The 17,992-nt window shown below is 34.3% G+C and overlaps 1 protein-coding gene across 1 annotated transcript; it reads left to right on the forward strand.

The window, feature by feature from the left end:
- The first annotated feature begins 567 nt into the window (after positions 1-567).
- Positions 568-17,546, forward strand: LOC121409064 (39S ribosomal protein L44, mitochondrial-like). Its single transcript, XM_041600861.1, has 9 exons — positions 568-682; positions 6,327-6,447; positions 7,403-7,590; positions 9,682-9,757; positions 12,958-13,042; positions 14,640-14,711; positions 15,531-15,679; positions 16,418-16,500; positions 17,348-17,546. Exons 1-9 carry the CDS (start codon positions 592-594, stop codon positions 17,536-17,538), a joined length of 1,056 nt encoding a protein of 351 aa, XP_041456795.1. The 5' UTR covers positions 568-591; the 3' UTR covers positions 17,539-17,546.
- The last annotated feature ends 446 nt before the right edge of the window (positions 17,547-17,992 follow it).

The following is a 17,992-nucleotide window of genomic DNA, read 5'->3' on the forward strand; positions in this document are numbered from 1 at the left end:
CTGGAAAGAGTAACACTGTAGTGCAAGTGATTTGCACTTCAGGATACGAGGGACAAAAATTAAGAATGGGGTACCCGGGGGTACAGTCACTTAACCCCCCCCCCCCCCCGGCCCCCATTCTTAATTTTTGTCCCTCGTATCCTGAAGTGCAGAGCCTGATGGGTGGGTTATGAAATAATTCTCAAGTATTTTGAATTTGTGATTTTACTGCTCTTCCTCGCATACTTAGAAACATTTTTTTCTTTGGGGGGGGTATGGGGAGCAGACTAGCTGCTTGGTCAAATCACTAGGCCCGAATTCACAAAGGTGGTTCACGGGGGTGGTTTTGAAAACCCACTGGATAAAAGGGGACATTTTGACCACAAAATGTCGGATGGGAGCACTGCGCCCCTTGCCCCCCCCCCCATGATCATCATCTGATACAGGATCGCCAACCCTGATTCTATTTGAAATTAAATGACCCACATGTCGTATATATATCTGGGATATCTGTGAACCCTGAATTTCTGAAAGAAAGACAACTTTCTTCGGTGTTGCGGATTTTTCCGGATTACCGGTACCGTCTTTAGCTCTGCAAACAGGCAACTCAAAATGGCAGCCTCCATGATCACACGAATTTCCTGCAAGTGTCCTAACATTTTACAAATAATTGCAAGTAGAACGGCATTTCCTGTCCAAACGCGTGAGTAATCTTGAAAAATCAAAAAAATGTTTTTTTTTTAGTCTATAATTAATTAGGTGTAATGATGAAGGGCTACGGAGAACTTGCGAGATGAGTAGATCTGAAACAGATCGCAATTTGCGCCTGAGTGATGATGCCTGATCCCCGGTGGGGTCACTCAGCCGCAAAGGGGGACACGTATGACCGTTACCACAAATGCAAGTGACCCCCTATTGCAGTCAATTTCAAGGACATTTTGTGAAATTTACCCCCCTATTTTCACGCAAAACAAGGACAAAATTGCGGTAAAATGGTACCTTGAAACACCCCTAATTATAAGATTGTAAGGACACTTTTGCCCATTTCGCAAATTTACCCCTAATTACCGTATTTCAAGGACAGGGCATTTACACCCTTTCCTCATTAGAGGAAATTGCAACACAGGCGTCAGAGTGCTCAGTCCTTAAAGATGACCAAGAGCCATGTCATACTGATACAATAATCCAAAAGAACTTTATTTTTCTTGAAAAATAAGAAAAGTAGAATTCTTTGTAAAAATAAATGTAGAGTTGTCCATATAAAGATACAGAGCATGATGCGCGCGCATTATGCGGCTGGTGACTCGGCGACAGATTTTTCCCGTAATCGTTCTCCCCTTTTTCCTGACCCCTATTTCCATCAGATCGAGGACGGTGAGCACCCCTATTTTCACTACTTCGAGGAGTGTTCTGTCCGCGGACGTTCCGTAAAATTGACCCCTTTTCCCGCGATTTTGGTAACGGTCATGCGGTCCCCAAGTCATATTGAGTGACCCCACCGGGGCCTGATCCTGACCGCGCCGCAACCCACATCAGTGCTGGGGCTGGGGGCCCAGTCTGCCTGGCCTGGGCGCTGTCTGGCTCACTCACACAAGCATGCGAGCTCGAGGTTAGTCTGGCTGGGCCATTGTTGACTGGCCAGGTAGCATATATGCATCACATCGAAGTGAAAGGATGGGACTTTGAATCAAGGTTGGCTGATATAAAACCATGATTCAAATTTTAATCACAATTTAAATCACTCAGAGTCAGACACAGTGAGTAACTAGCCCTAGGCCTACCGTATAAATAGTACCGGTACCGGTATTGGCGGTATGATTCTAAAGAAAATCATTTGATTGAAATTCACTTACAAAGTCAAGTTCCATTGAAACATGAACAAATGATTGACCAGTTTTTTTTACTCAAAATAGAATTATGTTATCAATTTTATATCATCTTCTTCCTTTGCCTTTATCAGAGATCAGCATTAAAATGCAGTATGACTCCATCCATCCATCCAGTACATTGCATAATTGAGGATAAATTAGATAATCAGTTCATTGAGCCTTGAGGACATGAAAGATAAGTTTTCATATGAATTTTATATAAAAATAACAGTAGATTCTATCTACAAACTGACAGCAAACTGGAGAAGGAAGATTAAGAGAGATTGGTATGAGTAACATCAAAACATAAATAAATGCTTCATATTTACTAAAAACAATTGAAATCATGTCAATAAAATCAGGTTGAAATTGCAATGTATCCTATAGTATTGCTATAAACGGTTTAAACTCATGCCCCTACTCCACTTTCTCTATGATTGTTTTTTTCATAATTGATTTAAATCACTCTCATTTTTTTTTTTTTTTTTTAAAAGCTCACACCTAGTTACCAATTATGCACAAAGCATTTCCATTTATTTGAAAGCAGGATAAAAGAGCATTGTAGATTAAATGCCTTGCTCACGGGCATCGCGGCCGGGGATCGAACCCCGGACTTTTTCATGTATAGCCAGGCGCCTTAGACCACTCGGCCACGGCACCTCCTTGAAACGTACAAATGATTGACAATTGTTTTGATTTGCAGGCAGTTTTATTTGCTTTTACTAAAGATAGAAAGATTTTATCAACTTTATAGACATCAAAACATGAATAAATCCTTCATTAGCGGTTTAAAGCCCCCTACTTCACTTTCACTATGATTTTTAAAAAAAATCATTGATTTAAATAACTTCGATTGAAAAACGTACAAATGATTGACAATATTTTTATTTGTGGCAGTTTTATTTTATTTGTTTTTAATCATTTAAATAGAAAATTGTTATCAACTTTGTATTGTCAAAACATGAATAAATCCTTCATAAGTGGTTACCACTTACACCCCCCTACTCCACTTTCACTATGATGTTATGTTAAATCATTTATTTAAATCACTTCCATTGAAACATGTACATGTACAACTCCAGGTTTATTGAACTAAAAGAAATAATTCAAATACAATTGCAATTTTCCCAATAAGTCACAGCTTTGTGAATTATTGCTTTAAAAAATGGTTCAAACCATGGCTCAAAAACCAAAGGAAGTTTAAACAAACAAAAAGAAATGGAGTTTTCTGTATTAAGCACATGATTTTCAGTCCTTGGCTTGAAAATCAAGAATGTTTCTCTTTCGAGAATGTGAGTCTCTGAGTCATGGAATTCTTCCAAAGAAACTGAACCTCATTTCATGTTTGAATAGAAACACTACCTTTGCAGTATTGGCTGTACCAAGGCAGTTCCTCAACTTGGACCAAACCAGTCAGTAGGAGCCAAATACCCTACATGAGAGGATGCAGAAACAGCATCTTCGTCATGACTTACATATTCTATATAAATTCTATTTTAACTGGATTTAATAATGAAATAGAATAGAAGGTAATAATAATTTTAGTTGTAAAATCTATGATTTTGAAATGATTTCAGTGTAAGGGTTGTATTTTTGGCCTTTCCACTTTGTTTTAGAAAATATTGTTTTTTTTAATCTGATTGTTTTGTTCGCATTGCAACTGTATTGACAGTAGTATTTTTTCATTAAAAGAAATAAGAAAAAAGTGCCAACCTTGCTGTGAATATATTGAACATGGGGGTAATCTGAAAAGTCTAACTTTCCTCATAAGTTTCCCATTTAATGGAGCGCTAATGGACCTCCAAATTCGTATTCTGAAAACTCTACTACTATTAGCGCTCAATCAACTCCCTGTAGACCACACCCCTACAGAACAGAATTGGCCAATCAAATGCGCAGTGTCTTCACTTTGCTTGCTTGCAGCGCAGTGCCCAGCTGCTGCAGCTGCACTGTGCCGCAAGCTTGATACAAAGAATTTTTGTTGAAAAGTAATGCTAAAAGAGAATAATCATTTAGATTCTATTTTGTTTTGTTTTTATAGTCAGAAACAAAGTTTGATTCGTCCCTGAATATTGCCTCACCTACCATGATTTGGTAGTCTCTTATTGTCAAATGTGGAAAAAAAATGAATATTTAGTCATGCTTATAATAAAAGAATATCTAGTAAAATAAGTCAAATTTTCTCTATGCATACAATGTCTGTTTCCTCCTCCCCCTATTTTCTCATTTCTTCATTACCAAATTCCCTATTCCTTATTTTACTTGTTTCTTCTTCCTACCTTCTTTCCCTTCATTCTATTCCCTTTTTATATCTTTCTCCTCAATTCTCTTCAGTACTCTTTCTTTTACTCACAGTCGTGAACCGAATTGAATTGAACCATTTTCATATAAGAAAATGACATCATAATGGAAGAAATATATTAAATTATTATAGAGAATGCAGAAGAAACCTGTCCCATTATAAGAAATGAAAGCCACAGTTAACAAGAGATGATGAGACTTAATGGACCTTTCATCACCATTATCTTTCCCCATTGGAAAGTCCACTAATTGAGCGCTATATGAGACTTTTCAGAATTTATCCAAAGTCTCGTAGCTATTCAATTAAGTCTTTGTGTGGTCATAATGCATACTATTGCAAGTGCACACTCTGCACCCTTGCTAAATAAGGAGAGTGACACTTATGTGACTTTTCAGAATACCAAAATTATAATTGACCTCTAATTGAGCATTAATTGTGCTTTCAGAATATTGCTCCAAACTGAATAATATAGGGCCTAGGGTCCTAGTAGTATGTACATGTAGACAGGAATAACCGTCGTTTCTGGGGATATACAGTTTCTGACATTTTACTATCCCCATTCACCGACGGTATTGCATTATATTAGTGCGACCCTACATGCCTCATATGTAATTTTGTCACCCAATTCAGGCCTAGATCTATAGACCTAAAGTGTTTTGTCTAGATTTATTTATTTTTTTTAGATCTAAATGACATTATCTTCTTGAACAGTGGCCCTCTAATCTTTCTTTTGATACTGCATGTATGCCAAGAAAATATCAGAAATATTCTTTACCAATAATTTATTCCTTATTTTTTTTATTTATTGCCAAAGAGGAAAAACTGGCGGCCATGTGTTGCTGCCCTCTACGTTCGTTGAGTTAGACTTTTATGAAGGCTTTCCTATTATAATTTTTGTATATCCTGGCCAATCAATGTGAGCGATAAGTTCCGAACGCACGCACATAGACGCAGCAGCACGAATTGCAATAAATGGCGACTGGTAAAGACGTAAGGATGATGACATCTCCAAGACTGCAACTTACGATGACCAACAAAAAGATCGAGGATGACTGTTTTGATCATCATTTGAAAGGAATTAGTAGTAACTGCGGTCTAAGGTATGATATTTCTGAATTTAATATATTTTCTTGTCAAGTTGGATGTTATTTCTTTTTTATAATGTGACAATTTATGCACAAAAAAAACGATCCTAATATCGGGTTTTGCGGAATGTTAGATCTAACATTTCAGTTTATGTATTGGTGAGTGAGCAAACGCGCAGTTCAGCGGAACAACCAAATACAGAGACTGAAGCTTTTGGTCTAGGTGGGTCTAGGTGTTAACTACCTCAAATGATGTTCGTGTAGGCTCCACTTCACTACCACTACACTATGCTACACCTACCCGAACATCAAGGTACAAAACTCGCTCAGATACTCCAAGTGACAAAGGTAGGATTTTATGAGGAAAATAGGAAACTCACGCATCAAGTTGACATTCAAATGCTATAAAAACTAATAATCTAACATTTCACAATGTTTCACTTCTTTTCCAGGCTTCTTTCAGTCTCAAAATTGGTGATTTATAACCAGTAACAATTTTCCTCACACATATTAATTCACTGCCGATTTCAAAACATCGCAAATGCAAATTGCGCATGCTCAGAAATTGCAGCTCAATTCATGAATATTCATGAGTAGGACTATACATCGAGATCATTTCGCATTTGCATCAGATCTCAATATTGGAAAATGTATGCAATCAAACTTATTTAGTGTAGGAAGGTTGATTTTAGATTGAAATCTCATTTCCCCATATACCATATTGAAAAAAAAAATCTGGGCAAGTATGCGTCCGGATAATAGAAAGATCCGGATAAGGGGAGGCCAGATATAAGAGAGGTCTGACTGTAATAGATGGTCTCTAATGGTATTACATGCATGATGAAGAAATATTATTGAAATAAAATAATAGATCCATAAGGATTGGCTTAATGAGTTCAATGTACAACCTGTCTAGTATACATGTAGAGAAAGTTTTATCTGATTGGAATTCAACATTTTTCACTCACATTATCAAAAGCATGCTTTGCCTCTCATATCTTGGCCATTCTGTATATTTACACAGTTAGAATAGATAAAGTGGTGTGATGAATTCTAATACTTATCAATACCATGCTCATGTTGTCTTTGCAGATGTACGTCACCATGCCCGGTGGTTGAGACCATTCCTTTTTGCATTGAATGGGCAGTTGAAGTATCTCAAGATGAAGTATGGTGAAGATCCTGCCAAACCTAGATCTCATCAAGATAACTGGTAAATAAATGGAGGATTTCTATGATGGTGTTCTGTTTGTGTTAAATCCTATTTTAAGTTCCTGTGAATTTCCTGTCAAGTACCTGTCACTATTCCAGTTCTAACCTGAAACAGTTATGTGATATGGAGGATATGAAATAAAAGTTTATTCAACTTTTAAAGGTTTCCATGGCAAAGAAAGAATGAGTGTAGAAGTTTCACTGTACACCATGTATTGAAGATCATATTCTTTTGTGGGCTTCTTGCAATATACATGTGTAGGCTTGTGTTGGTCCTCGAAAGGACCAACACAAGCCTACAAAAGAATACATGGTGTTACGTGAAACCAAACCTCTACTCTTAAAGCTGTTTTTATAGGACAGATTTTGCAAAATTTTATGCATGAAACTTCATTTTGCCTGGATGCCTGGTCAGAATGAAATTATTTGGGTATGTTTTTCTTATATAAAACTACTTCTAAAGCATAAATTGGGCTGAACAATCTTCAACTGTAGCTTTCTGATATTACCTTCTCAAAGCTTAAAAGGGCCTTTTTTAAATTGAAAAAAAAAATAAATATGAATAAAAAAGGATTAGGTTTTGCAGGACTTTAATTGATTTACTTCATGGGAATATGACCGGACATGGTGGCTCAGTGGTAGAGCGCCCGCCTCATGGACGGGAGGTCGTTGGTTTGATCTCCGGCCGAGTCATACCAAAGACTTATAAAAATGGGAACTTCTGCCTTCTTGCTTGGCGCTCAGCATTTAGAATGGAGATGGGTAATAATAACATATTATGTTATGCAGGGACCGCTGGAAGAACAGTTTACAGCTGAGAGTTGCTACCCTGGGTAAATAAGAGTTATTATTATCATTATTATTAAGAGTGGACCTGATCAACCAGTAAATAATTCAGTAATCTATAGGTCAGAAAAAGGGGATAAAAATTGCATCACATTATGTCTTTCTTACAGGGACTATAACAGTGAGATCTATGCTTTCTGTCAGCGCTTTGGGGAGGAGTTCAATAGTGAGACTGTTAGAACGGCATTTACTCATAAAAGTTATGTGGAGAAGGAAGAGAAGAATAGAAGAGAAATGGGACTGTTAGATCAAGATGCAAAGCTACAGCTTGATGATAATACACAACTTGCAAATGCAGGTAAATGAATTCAGTTTTTGTTGTTCCCTTTAAAGCATACCTGCTAATACTGGTACATAGTATTATGCTAACCCTAAACCTGCAGGGGGGGGGGTGAATCAACCTCCCTTGACTTTTTTGCAACAATTCCACTGTGCGAAATTTTTTGAATGTGCTGCTCGCTGGCTTTTTACTATGAAGTCTTGCGCAGCATTCTGTAAGTGCATGTCAGACCAAAAATGCTCTAAAACGTGATTTTGTGTACAAAGTCAATGTAAATCGAGTTTTGTCATCTTATTAAAGATAATATTTTCATTCATCAGCTGAAATTGATTATTACATAATCATGTTTCAAAAGGCTCTGCAATAAATGTGGTTAAAAAAAGAAAAACAAAAAGGTCGAAAACAAAGAAAAAAGAAAGAAATTTATATAACAATGAAATACATAAGAAATTCCTGTTAAAGGGGTGGTCCGGGCTGAAAATATTGATATCTTAATACATAGAGTAGAATTCACTGAGCAAAATGCTTACATTTTCATCAAAATCAAATAGCAAATAATAAATTTATTGAAGTTTAAAGTTTAGCAATATTTTGTGAAAACAGTCATAAATATTCATTAGGTAGGCTGATGATGTCACATCCCCACTTGCCGTTTTCTTATGTTATTACATAAAATCATATTTTTTTCATTATTTCATACGTGTTGATAATATGCCTCCCTTCTAATGAAATAAAGTGCAGCAATAAATATTTAATTCACTAAATCAGTTGTCAATCCAATTTTTCTAGTTCTTGGAGGAAAAAATTTGAATTAACCTAATTTCATATAATAAAATACAAAAGAACAAGCGGGATGTGACATCATCAACCCACCTAATGAATATTCATGACAACTGTTTTCACAAACCATTGTTTAACTTTAAAATGCAATAACTTTGATGTTCGTTATCCAATTTTGATGAAATTTTTGGCATTTGGGTCAGTGAATTCTACTTATTTATTAAGCTATAAATACTTTCAGCTCGGACAATCCATTTAAAGCAGGATTTTTTCATTTGTAATCATTAGCAATGGTATAAAGAATATTTACACAAAAGATTAGAATTCTGAGATCAGTTGATATTGAATTAACGCAAAAAGTGTGATTCATGCATAAATTATCATAATTAATTTCTATAAAATAATTCTAATTTAAGTAGAATTAACCATACAGCCTTGTAGATTACATCCCACTCTGTTATCATGCCAATTTTCACGGCGTTTTTTTGCTGCTTAGCAGAGCGAGACTATAGGCGCCGCTTATCTGACGGCGACGGTTGCATCATAAAACTTAAGACATAGGGGTAATAGTGTATCTTTGAAGACCCTGCCTGAGTTTTAGGTCACATGATTAAGGTCAAAGGTCACTTAGGGTCAACAAACTTTTGCCATGTTGGGGTTATTTGAGGAATTGACATAACTTTAAAAGTTTATGAATCTAGTTCATGAAACTTGGACATAAGAGCAACCATGTATCCCTGAATATCATGTGCGAGTTTAAGGTAACATGACCAAGGTCAAAGATCATTTAGGATCAACAAACTTGGGTAATGTTGGGGGTATTTGTGGATTTATCATCAGAACTTTAAAATGAACTCTGGCCGTGTTGGGAGCATGTGCTGAATTTGCCCAAATAACTTAGAAAGTTTATGGATCTAGCTTATGAAACATCGATTTAAGGGTAATCAAGTATGACTGATTTTTTGCACCTTTCTTGGGTCATTTGATCATGGTCAAAGTTCATTTCGGGTCAATGTATATAATATTTTATTATCAAATTAGTGCTTTCTTCTGTGAATAATTATTCATTAGTTGTTTTCAAAGGCAGTACTGCTGTTATATCGAATTGCGTAAATGCAGGTGAGACTGCCAGAGGTGCTCCACTTGTTTAAATCTTGGAGGAAAAAAATTGAATAAACATAATTAAATGCAACAGAACAAATGGGGATGAAACTGAAGTTCACCTCTTTATTTCTCAAATCATAAGATTAAGCTTGAAATGTATGAAAGTGTAAACATATCATTAGATACATGACAGAGATTTTTCTTTCCTTGATTTTGTCTCTGCAGGATATCAGTTTTCATCAGATTACATAGCAGGATTCCTCAGACAAGCTCTCCCTAAAGTACCTAAACAAGGCCATAGGTGAGTTTATGGTCTTATCCCACCAAAGTCATTTCAGATAACATCTTCCAAACTCTATCAAATTAATTGTATAATAAATATTCTGGTTATCGTTTTGCTTACGTGTTGCCAGACGAACAGTGTAATGAACGTTGATTTATGTAAACAATATAAACAATGCATATTATACCACCTGAATAGGGCCCAGACCATATTTGATGTGCAGGCATCAGGATTGGATTATGAAGACAGTGATGAATATGTTACATGTTTTTGTTGCTAGTGTGATGAGTGATTCTTGGTCAATTTAAATAATAAAAGAGGTGAAAGTGTAGGAATAAGAGTAAAATAAAAAAAAAGAAGAGCAATGGTTTATTACAGCTGAAAAGATGACGTTGAATTTTTATGTTTCATGGAGACACTTTGACCGTGGTAACATCAAATTATATGAGAATGTGAATAAAATGTGATACCATTTCCATAAAATTTTAGACAGGAAATTCTGATGTGATATTATCATTGATAATGTGAATTTTTATAAGAATACAAATAAAATGGTATGTAAGGATTTTTTTTGAAATTCAAAGAAGATTAGTTATAAATTTAAGAAGTGTGTCACATGTGAGCAGCTATCACATACATGTACATGCATGACACTAACGTTATAATGATACCATAATTCTTAATTTTTCAATGATTCATGACAGATAAGTTTAATGAAATTTCATCAGTGTGTATTACTTAAATCAGACTTTTTCATTTATTTTTTTATTATATATTGAATCCTTCAAATACTCAATTTGTTGAAATACTTAAAAATGCAGATAACACCATGTAAATACTTGTACAGTGCGTCCCACAGAAAACGAAACCGAGATTTAGCGATGATTTATCATAACTTAATCATAAATACAATAGACAAATGACCTACAAACGTAAAGCTTAGAATCTCCTCTTTCATCTGATACTACTTAGATTATTCCTCATTCACGCATGATTGAGCAAAAACAATTGAAGAAAGGATGCCAAAAACTCATTTGGCGGGGGGTATCGTAATTTCAAAAAGAAAGTCACATGACTAAAAAGTTCAATATCTGCTCTTTTATTTGATACCTTAATCACAGAAAATGGTCAAGAACTTAAAAGGTATGATCCCTTGAAATAATGTTTGTATTTCCATAATTTCATTAAAGGACAAGTCCACCCCAGAAAAATGTTGATTTGAATCAATAGAGAAAAATCAGACAAGCACAATGCTGAAAATTTCATCAAAATCGGATGTAAAATAAGAAAGTTATGACATTTCAAAGTTTTGCTTATTTTCAACAAAATAGTTATATGAACGAGCCAGTTACATCCAAATGAGAGAGTCGATGATGTCACTCACTCACTATTTCTTTTGTTTTTTTATTGTTTGAATTATACAATATTTCAATTTTTACGAATTTGACAATTAGGACCTCCTTGCCTGAAGCACAAAATGTTAAAATAATGGAATTCCATGTGTTTAGGGAGGAATGAAACTTCATTTTACATGACAATGATGAGAAAATCAAAATATTTCATATGTCATATAATAAAATACAAAAGAAATAGTGAGTGAGTGATGTCATCAACTCTCTCATTTGGATGTAACTGGCTCATTCATATAACTATTTTGTTGAAAATAAGCGAAACTTTAAAATGCCATAACTTTCTTATTTTACATCCGATTTTGATGAAATTTTCAGTGTTGGGCTTGTTGAATTTTTCTCTTTTTATTCAAATCAAGTTTTTGTTGGGGTGGACTTGATCTTTAAATAAACATGTTTTCACTGGTTTCCCACAGAAGCTATTGCACGGTAACAAAAGACTTAATGCATTGCTGATCGCCAACAAAACGGAGTGTCGAGTGAGTTTGAACGCTAGCCTGTGAAACCCTTTTCATTTTATGAAATTATTGAAAATCAAGCCTTGTTTCAAATAACCAGAACTTTCTTACCAGAACTTTCTTATTTCTTGACCATTTTCTGTAATTGAGGTATCAAATTAAAGAGCAGATATTGAACTTTTTGAAAATGTGTTTTTCTTTTTGAAACCAAGATACAGCCCGCCAAGTGACTTTTTGATATCACCTATTCAATGAGAAATAATGAATGAGAAATAATCTAAGTAAACTCAGATGAAAGAGGAGATTCTAACCTTTACAATGGTAGGTCATTCGTCTATTGTATTTGTGATTAAGTTATGATAAATCATCGTGAATCTCGGTTTCCTTTTTTTTGTGGGACGCATTGTATATTTTATTTTGAAGTCATAAAATGAAAAAAAAATTGTTTTTTGGGGAGTGTCAATTAACGAATTGTTGCAGGTCCTGTTTAATTTGTTCCTTTAGATTATACTATTTTTTAAAACTTTAATTAACATGAACCACACTGGTGTGGTATCGTCATGAAAATTCATTCAACTTTTACAAGCTACTAATGTACATGTAGTACCTTGAATTTGATTATAATACAGAAAGAATACAAGCATGTCATCTCTGTTTGTTTGGTACACAGGTTGTTTTTATCATTACTCTGATTACAATGAGTGATAAATAGGTAACAATTCTAGACCCTAAGGGTGATTGAATACCCACCTTACACTTTAATATTTCAGGATGAATTAAATCTTTACAAAATGTACAGTCCACCAGACAAAGGTATCCATTGCATCCCTTAAAAAAACAATGGAAGAACATACTTTTTGGATAGCTCAGAGGCAAAAATGATATTCCTGATTATTCCTTGGAGACAAAAGGTGAAATAAACACTTTGTTGACCCTTTAGCATTGTACATGGCAAGGATGGTGTAGACCTGGCATCATCTTTTCTCTCTAAAGTCCGCTCCATCATAGTACCCCCAATCAGTGACAAGTGAATACCCACAAGCATCGTAAACAGAGTGCCTTCTAACTCCCCAGTGACTATCACAGTTCACCCAACCCTGGGATAGAATCCCCTCCTCCATCCTGCGCAAAAAAAAAATGAACAACAGTTTGTCTTTCCCGATACCAAATATCCCAAGCCCAAGTCCTCTTTTTCTTTTTTTTATGCTCTTCCACCAAGAATTTTGATTCCCCATTTTGCTGGAAGCACGAATACATTACTTTGCCATGTGGATATAGATTTTCACCTGTCGTCCTGTATTTGTTGGTGTTTTCTTCTCAAAATCTTGTATTTTTCTTTGTTTTTTATCAGGGCAATCAATCAGTATCTTATGAGCAGAGAAGTGCTGTCATATGTTGCCTCTAACCTTGGTTTGCGTGATCTTATATTATGTGCTGTAAGTCAAATTAAACATTTAGTTTGAAGATTGTGTGTTACAAATCAATGTGTCTTTAGGCAAGTTCCTTATACTGCAATCAAACTTAGGGATTTCTAGAAAGGGATTGCATATCAGTTTGTTTAATTGCTTTGTCTGATCATAATCTGCAACATTTTTTTTTTCATTTTCATCACAATATTACATGTAGAGTTAAACACCTGAAATTCAGTTGTTGATCTCTTTTATAAAAGAAAATTGACCCAATACTTAAAAGTGGCCATTGAATATAGAAAATTATGTACTTGTATGTCCAGTTAATCAGTTATATCTACATGTATTTAGATTGATTGCAGGTTTGCCTTTTTGTAGGATTTTTTTTATTACAAACTTTACAATCTTTGAATTACATACATGTATATGTAATCTTTTGTTATGATACATTATTACTGAAACTATTACTGGTAATCCATATGTTTAATTTTGCGATTTTTCAACTACTCAGTTGATACGATTGTGTGATATGGGTTACAAAATTTGATTCATGGCAAATGAAATGAGAAATTACTCAACGTGAAAGAGTTCTCACTTTTATATTGAAAATCGATGCCAGTATGTTTTCCTCCCTCTCTTCAGTTAACTTGAAATACTTTTTCAGTTTTTTCTTTGAAATATTTTACTATTATATTGCCTCTACGAAGCTTTAATAAAGGTTCAATAATACAAATTATAATGGAGTATCTAATATTCAATCTTACAATTTAAGTTTAGTGATGTTGAATAGTTTTTTTTAATCCAATTAATGAAATTTGAATTTCACACTTTTGTGGATTCATGTACTTAACGTACATGTATTTACATGTAGCTTCCTCTCTATAATGTTTCTGAGATTGCTTTGAAAATTTATCTTACAGATGTAGCATTTGCCTATGAGAAAGATGTAAATAAGAATTTTTATCTACTTATTTTCAGCCTATTCCATACTTAATGAATTATTTTATACCAAATAGAAAAAAAAATCACTGCATTTTCTTTTATTTTGGTTGTAATCACACTAAGACTTGTTTTTATATCATACAATACGTGCATGATGATTTCCTTTATTTCATAGAGACACTTTAAAATATTGGTGAAATTTAGAGCCACTTCAACTACTGTTTCCCCATGTTTGTGAAAATATGTCTATGTAAAGGAAATGCTTCAATATGCCTATTTTATGCCTTTGTCTTCCAAATCGTCTCACTTTTAGGGTTGGCAGGCAAGCATAATACATTTAAGTACAAACTCACAATGGCTAAGACTTATGAAAGTTTCTAAGAATAACATTTAATATTAAGTGTATAGTACTACTACTACTACTATTATCCTCATTCGTGCCCTGTGGCACATAAGGCCTCCACACTTTCTTTCCATTTTTGGCGGTCTGTAGCACATCCCCTGGCCTCATTCCAACTCTTCCGTCCGTAGGTATTTCTCTCCATCTCTACAGTTCTCCTCCATGTTGTTTTTGGTTTACCCCTTTTACGTTTTCCTCCTGGATTCCATGTTAGAGCAGTGTAACAATGATGGTCGTCTTGCATTCTGAGCTATTAAGTGTATACTCTTATTTCAATTGCAGGATTTTCCCGTCCCATCAGAAGTAATGGAATCTACCTTCATGGCAATCATTGGTGGCCTCCTTGAAGATCAGGTATAAGAATGAAACAAAGAACATCTTTGTATATTTTAATGAAAAAATACTTTCATAATGTATTAAACTTGCATGAATTTTCATTACTTGCTGATGATACTGAAAGTGATAAAAGCCACTTTGATCATGATGATGATCACTTAATAATACTGCCAAAAAAAAGTAGTACAGTAGCATATTGATAATGTTTTTTTGTAACAGATATGAAAGCAAGACATAAAGGTGGAGATAATGAATTTTTTAAAAAATGATTTGTGGATTTTTCAACTGATCTATGTCACCACCTTAATACTGACAATATATTTCATTTATTTCTAAATGAGGTAAATTGTAAGCCAGTCTGCATTTATAGATTCATATTTCCTCTATCAGACAAGTCTGATTTTGCAAACTACTTGTAGATGAAGTACAAACTCATTTCTGAAAGTTTCTGCTAACAGAATGTCACATTATTAATACCAATAATCTCAATTTACAATGTGAGAATTTCAGTTAATATTTGGTAAATTTGTTTGAAAGAACATTAATATTCATGTATACATATTTCAAATGGAGCTGATGCTGTTTGAAATGTTAGAGATGTTTTTTGGCCTCCCATATTCATAACAATGGGGAAGTATTGTGTAATGTTTAGAGCTTTTAAAATACCTCCTGTTTGTATTTCAAAATTAGTCAGATAAGCCCTTTCTTTCAATTGATCTGATATTAAAAGTAATGTGTTTGAACTTCATTTTTGATAGATATATTATGTGAATGTATTTGATTGAAACAAACAAAATAAATAAATAAGAATATTCAACGTTATAATTCCATTTGCAGGGCATGGACAGGGCTGGTCTATTTGTACGTGATTTCATCATTACTCAGTTAATGGACAAGAACCTATGTGATGTCTGGCACATAGATAACCCAGTGAGTCTCCTGGCCCAAGTCTTAGCAGATCAACAGAGAGAAGAACCAGAAGCAAGGTATGGTCCATGTTTCATAAAGAGTTACAACTATGGTACCGTTGCAATTATTGCTATTACCATGGCAACAGGGCTTGGCAGCCAAACATAATCAAGTTTTTCCTCTGTAGTGTAGTTTACAATAATGGTTAATGATACGTTACCATAGTTGCTGTGGCGCACTATTTTATAGGCCAATTATACCAGTGCTTTTATGTTAACATTTAAAGGGAAATTCCTGCTATTGAAAAAAATAAAAGCAGTTGTGACTTTTCATGCTCTTTCATTGTTTTTGAGGTAAAAGAAAGCTTACCCTAAACAAAGGATACTTAACAGATGATCAAACATTGAAACTACTGGTATGACAAAAAATCCCTGCTGAAATGTTCTGGCCAATATTTGTGACTTGCAGTAAAACATTCATATTTCTGGCTGTTTGTTTACTTCTTCTGAACTATATTGGAAACACACATAAAAATGTTGATATGTTTTTGTGAAATATGAGGTCATGTCATTCGTTATGTTCATCATGATTCCTATTCAAGCATTCTGTCTGTATGAAAGCTGATTGGTGATATTTTTATGAAATGGAAATAGAGAAATATAAATGTGAATTCATCAAACTTGTAACCTTAAATTTACATATTTGGTGTTTGTTTTTTTGTTTTGTTTTTATTTCTCTTATACTTTTTCTACTTAATGGGGTCAAACATTAACTAAGATTTTGTTTTATTGTTTGTCTGTTTATTTTACTGTTAGATTGTTACGTGAAGCAGGAAAGAACACATTCACTCCTCTATATATGGTTGGAATGTACAGTGAAAAGAAACTTCTTGGATGGGGTATGTACATGCATTATTGTGCAATATTCTAGAGATTGGCCTTTCATTCTAATTTGGAATGCAAATTTGTTAGAATGAAAGTGTACTGCATCGAGTAAATTCCCAGTGCCAAATGTATGAATGACTTGCTCAAAATAATTGCTTTCTGACTTGAGGTTTATTTGATTACATTCTAGATCAGCTATTTGGGTTATGTGACTTTGCTCTTTTTTTTTTTCAAATTTAATTATGAACCTTTCTGCATCTCTGATTTTAAGACCATTTGAAATTAATACCACAGATACATCCTTTCCAAGCACAAATTAATCTTTAAAAAATACAACTTAAACCAACTGGTTGTTATTTTCATAACATTAATTATTTATTTCTAGGTTTATAATAGTCTTGATGTGTCTGTATCCAATTTAATCACATGGGGTCCTTTGCTGAAAGAGTTACAATCAAGACTCAATTATCAACCAATCAGAAGCATGTATTCAGGACTTGTGTCTGATATTCTGAGTTGTGTTTAAATGTAATGCTTTTTGCAAGAGGCTCCATGACCCTCTTGTAAATCAGTTTACGTAACTGAAGGGGCTACCCTGGTAAAAGATTATTTAAAGCCTGTAGAAGAAAAGTGTCTGATAATGTTTTTGTAATTGAATAAAAAAAAGTATGTGAGTATAAGATCCTGTGTTAAATTATCTTTAGCATGAAAATGTAATCAGGCAGAGAAATCCTAACTTGAGTTGAATTTATGAATATATCTTCAGTTAAAAGCAAAATGATGGCAATTCATTAAGTGGATATCTACTTAAAATAGCTAAACAGAATAAACAGATACAATTTATCCTCTTTTCTTTGCCAGCACCTGGTGAGTCCATCACTGTAGCAGAAGATGAAGCTGCTCGGGTTGCTCTCAGGAACCTCTTTGACATCCCAGAGAATAGACCACCCCTCCCTTTAGGCAACAGCATTAGAGAACGGATGTTACATCAAAGCATTGTCAAAGAGATGGAGCAAGGGGAGAGACACCAGAGTCAGATTGCAGCCAGCTGATAACAAAAGAATAGTGTCTTATGAACTCTTTTTTTTTAGTCTGATCCTTGGAAACACACCTTCATGGGTTGATGTGTTTTTGTTATCCAGGTTGGTCATAATTCTGGATTTATGTTTTATCCGATGATGATCATTCCTTAGTCATCATTCTTCATGATAAAATAGGTGTATTATTAAAAGCATCTCTTTTGGTTTAAACAAGTCTCTTGACATTCAATTTGATTTGCGTGTCGCACTGCACAAGTGCACATCGAACATTGAACATTACTTGTACGTTGCAGCAGACAAGTGCTATCGTGACAGGCTAGGAGTACACCAAAAATGCACAAGACCTTTCAAAGACTTGTGTTTTCTATGTTCCTATTTCATAACAAATAAAACATTGCTTTGTCTTGCAAAAAAAAGTAACATTGGAATTATTTTTAATTCATAAAATATTATATTACCAGTCCAT

Source organism: Lytechinus variegatus, chromosome 2, assembly GCF_018143015.1.
Source record: "Lytechinus variegatus isolate NC3 chromosome 2, Lvar_3.0, whole genome shotgun sequence".
Taxonomy (NCBI): Eukaryota; Metazoa; Echinodermata; class Echinoidea; order Temnopleuroida; family Toxopneustidae; genus Lytechinus; species Lytechinus variegatus.

Coding starts and splice junctions, on each gene's coding strand:
- LOC121409064 (XM_041600861.1), top strand. CDS start 592: ATGGCAGCCTCCATGATCACACGAATTTCCTGCAAGTGTCCTAACATT. Junction 683..6,326: donor GGCATTTCCTGTCCAAACGC/GTGAGTAATCTT, acceptor TTGTCTTTGCAG/ATGTACGTCACCATGCCCGG. Junction 7,591..9,681: donor TACACAACTTGCAAATGCAG/GTAAATGAATTC, acceptor TTGTCTCTGCAG/GATATCAGTTTTCATCAGAT.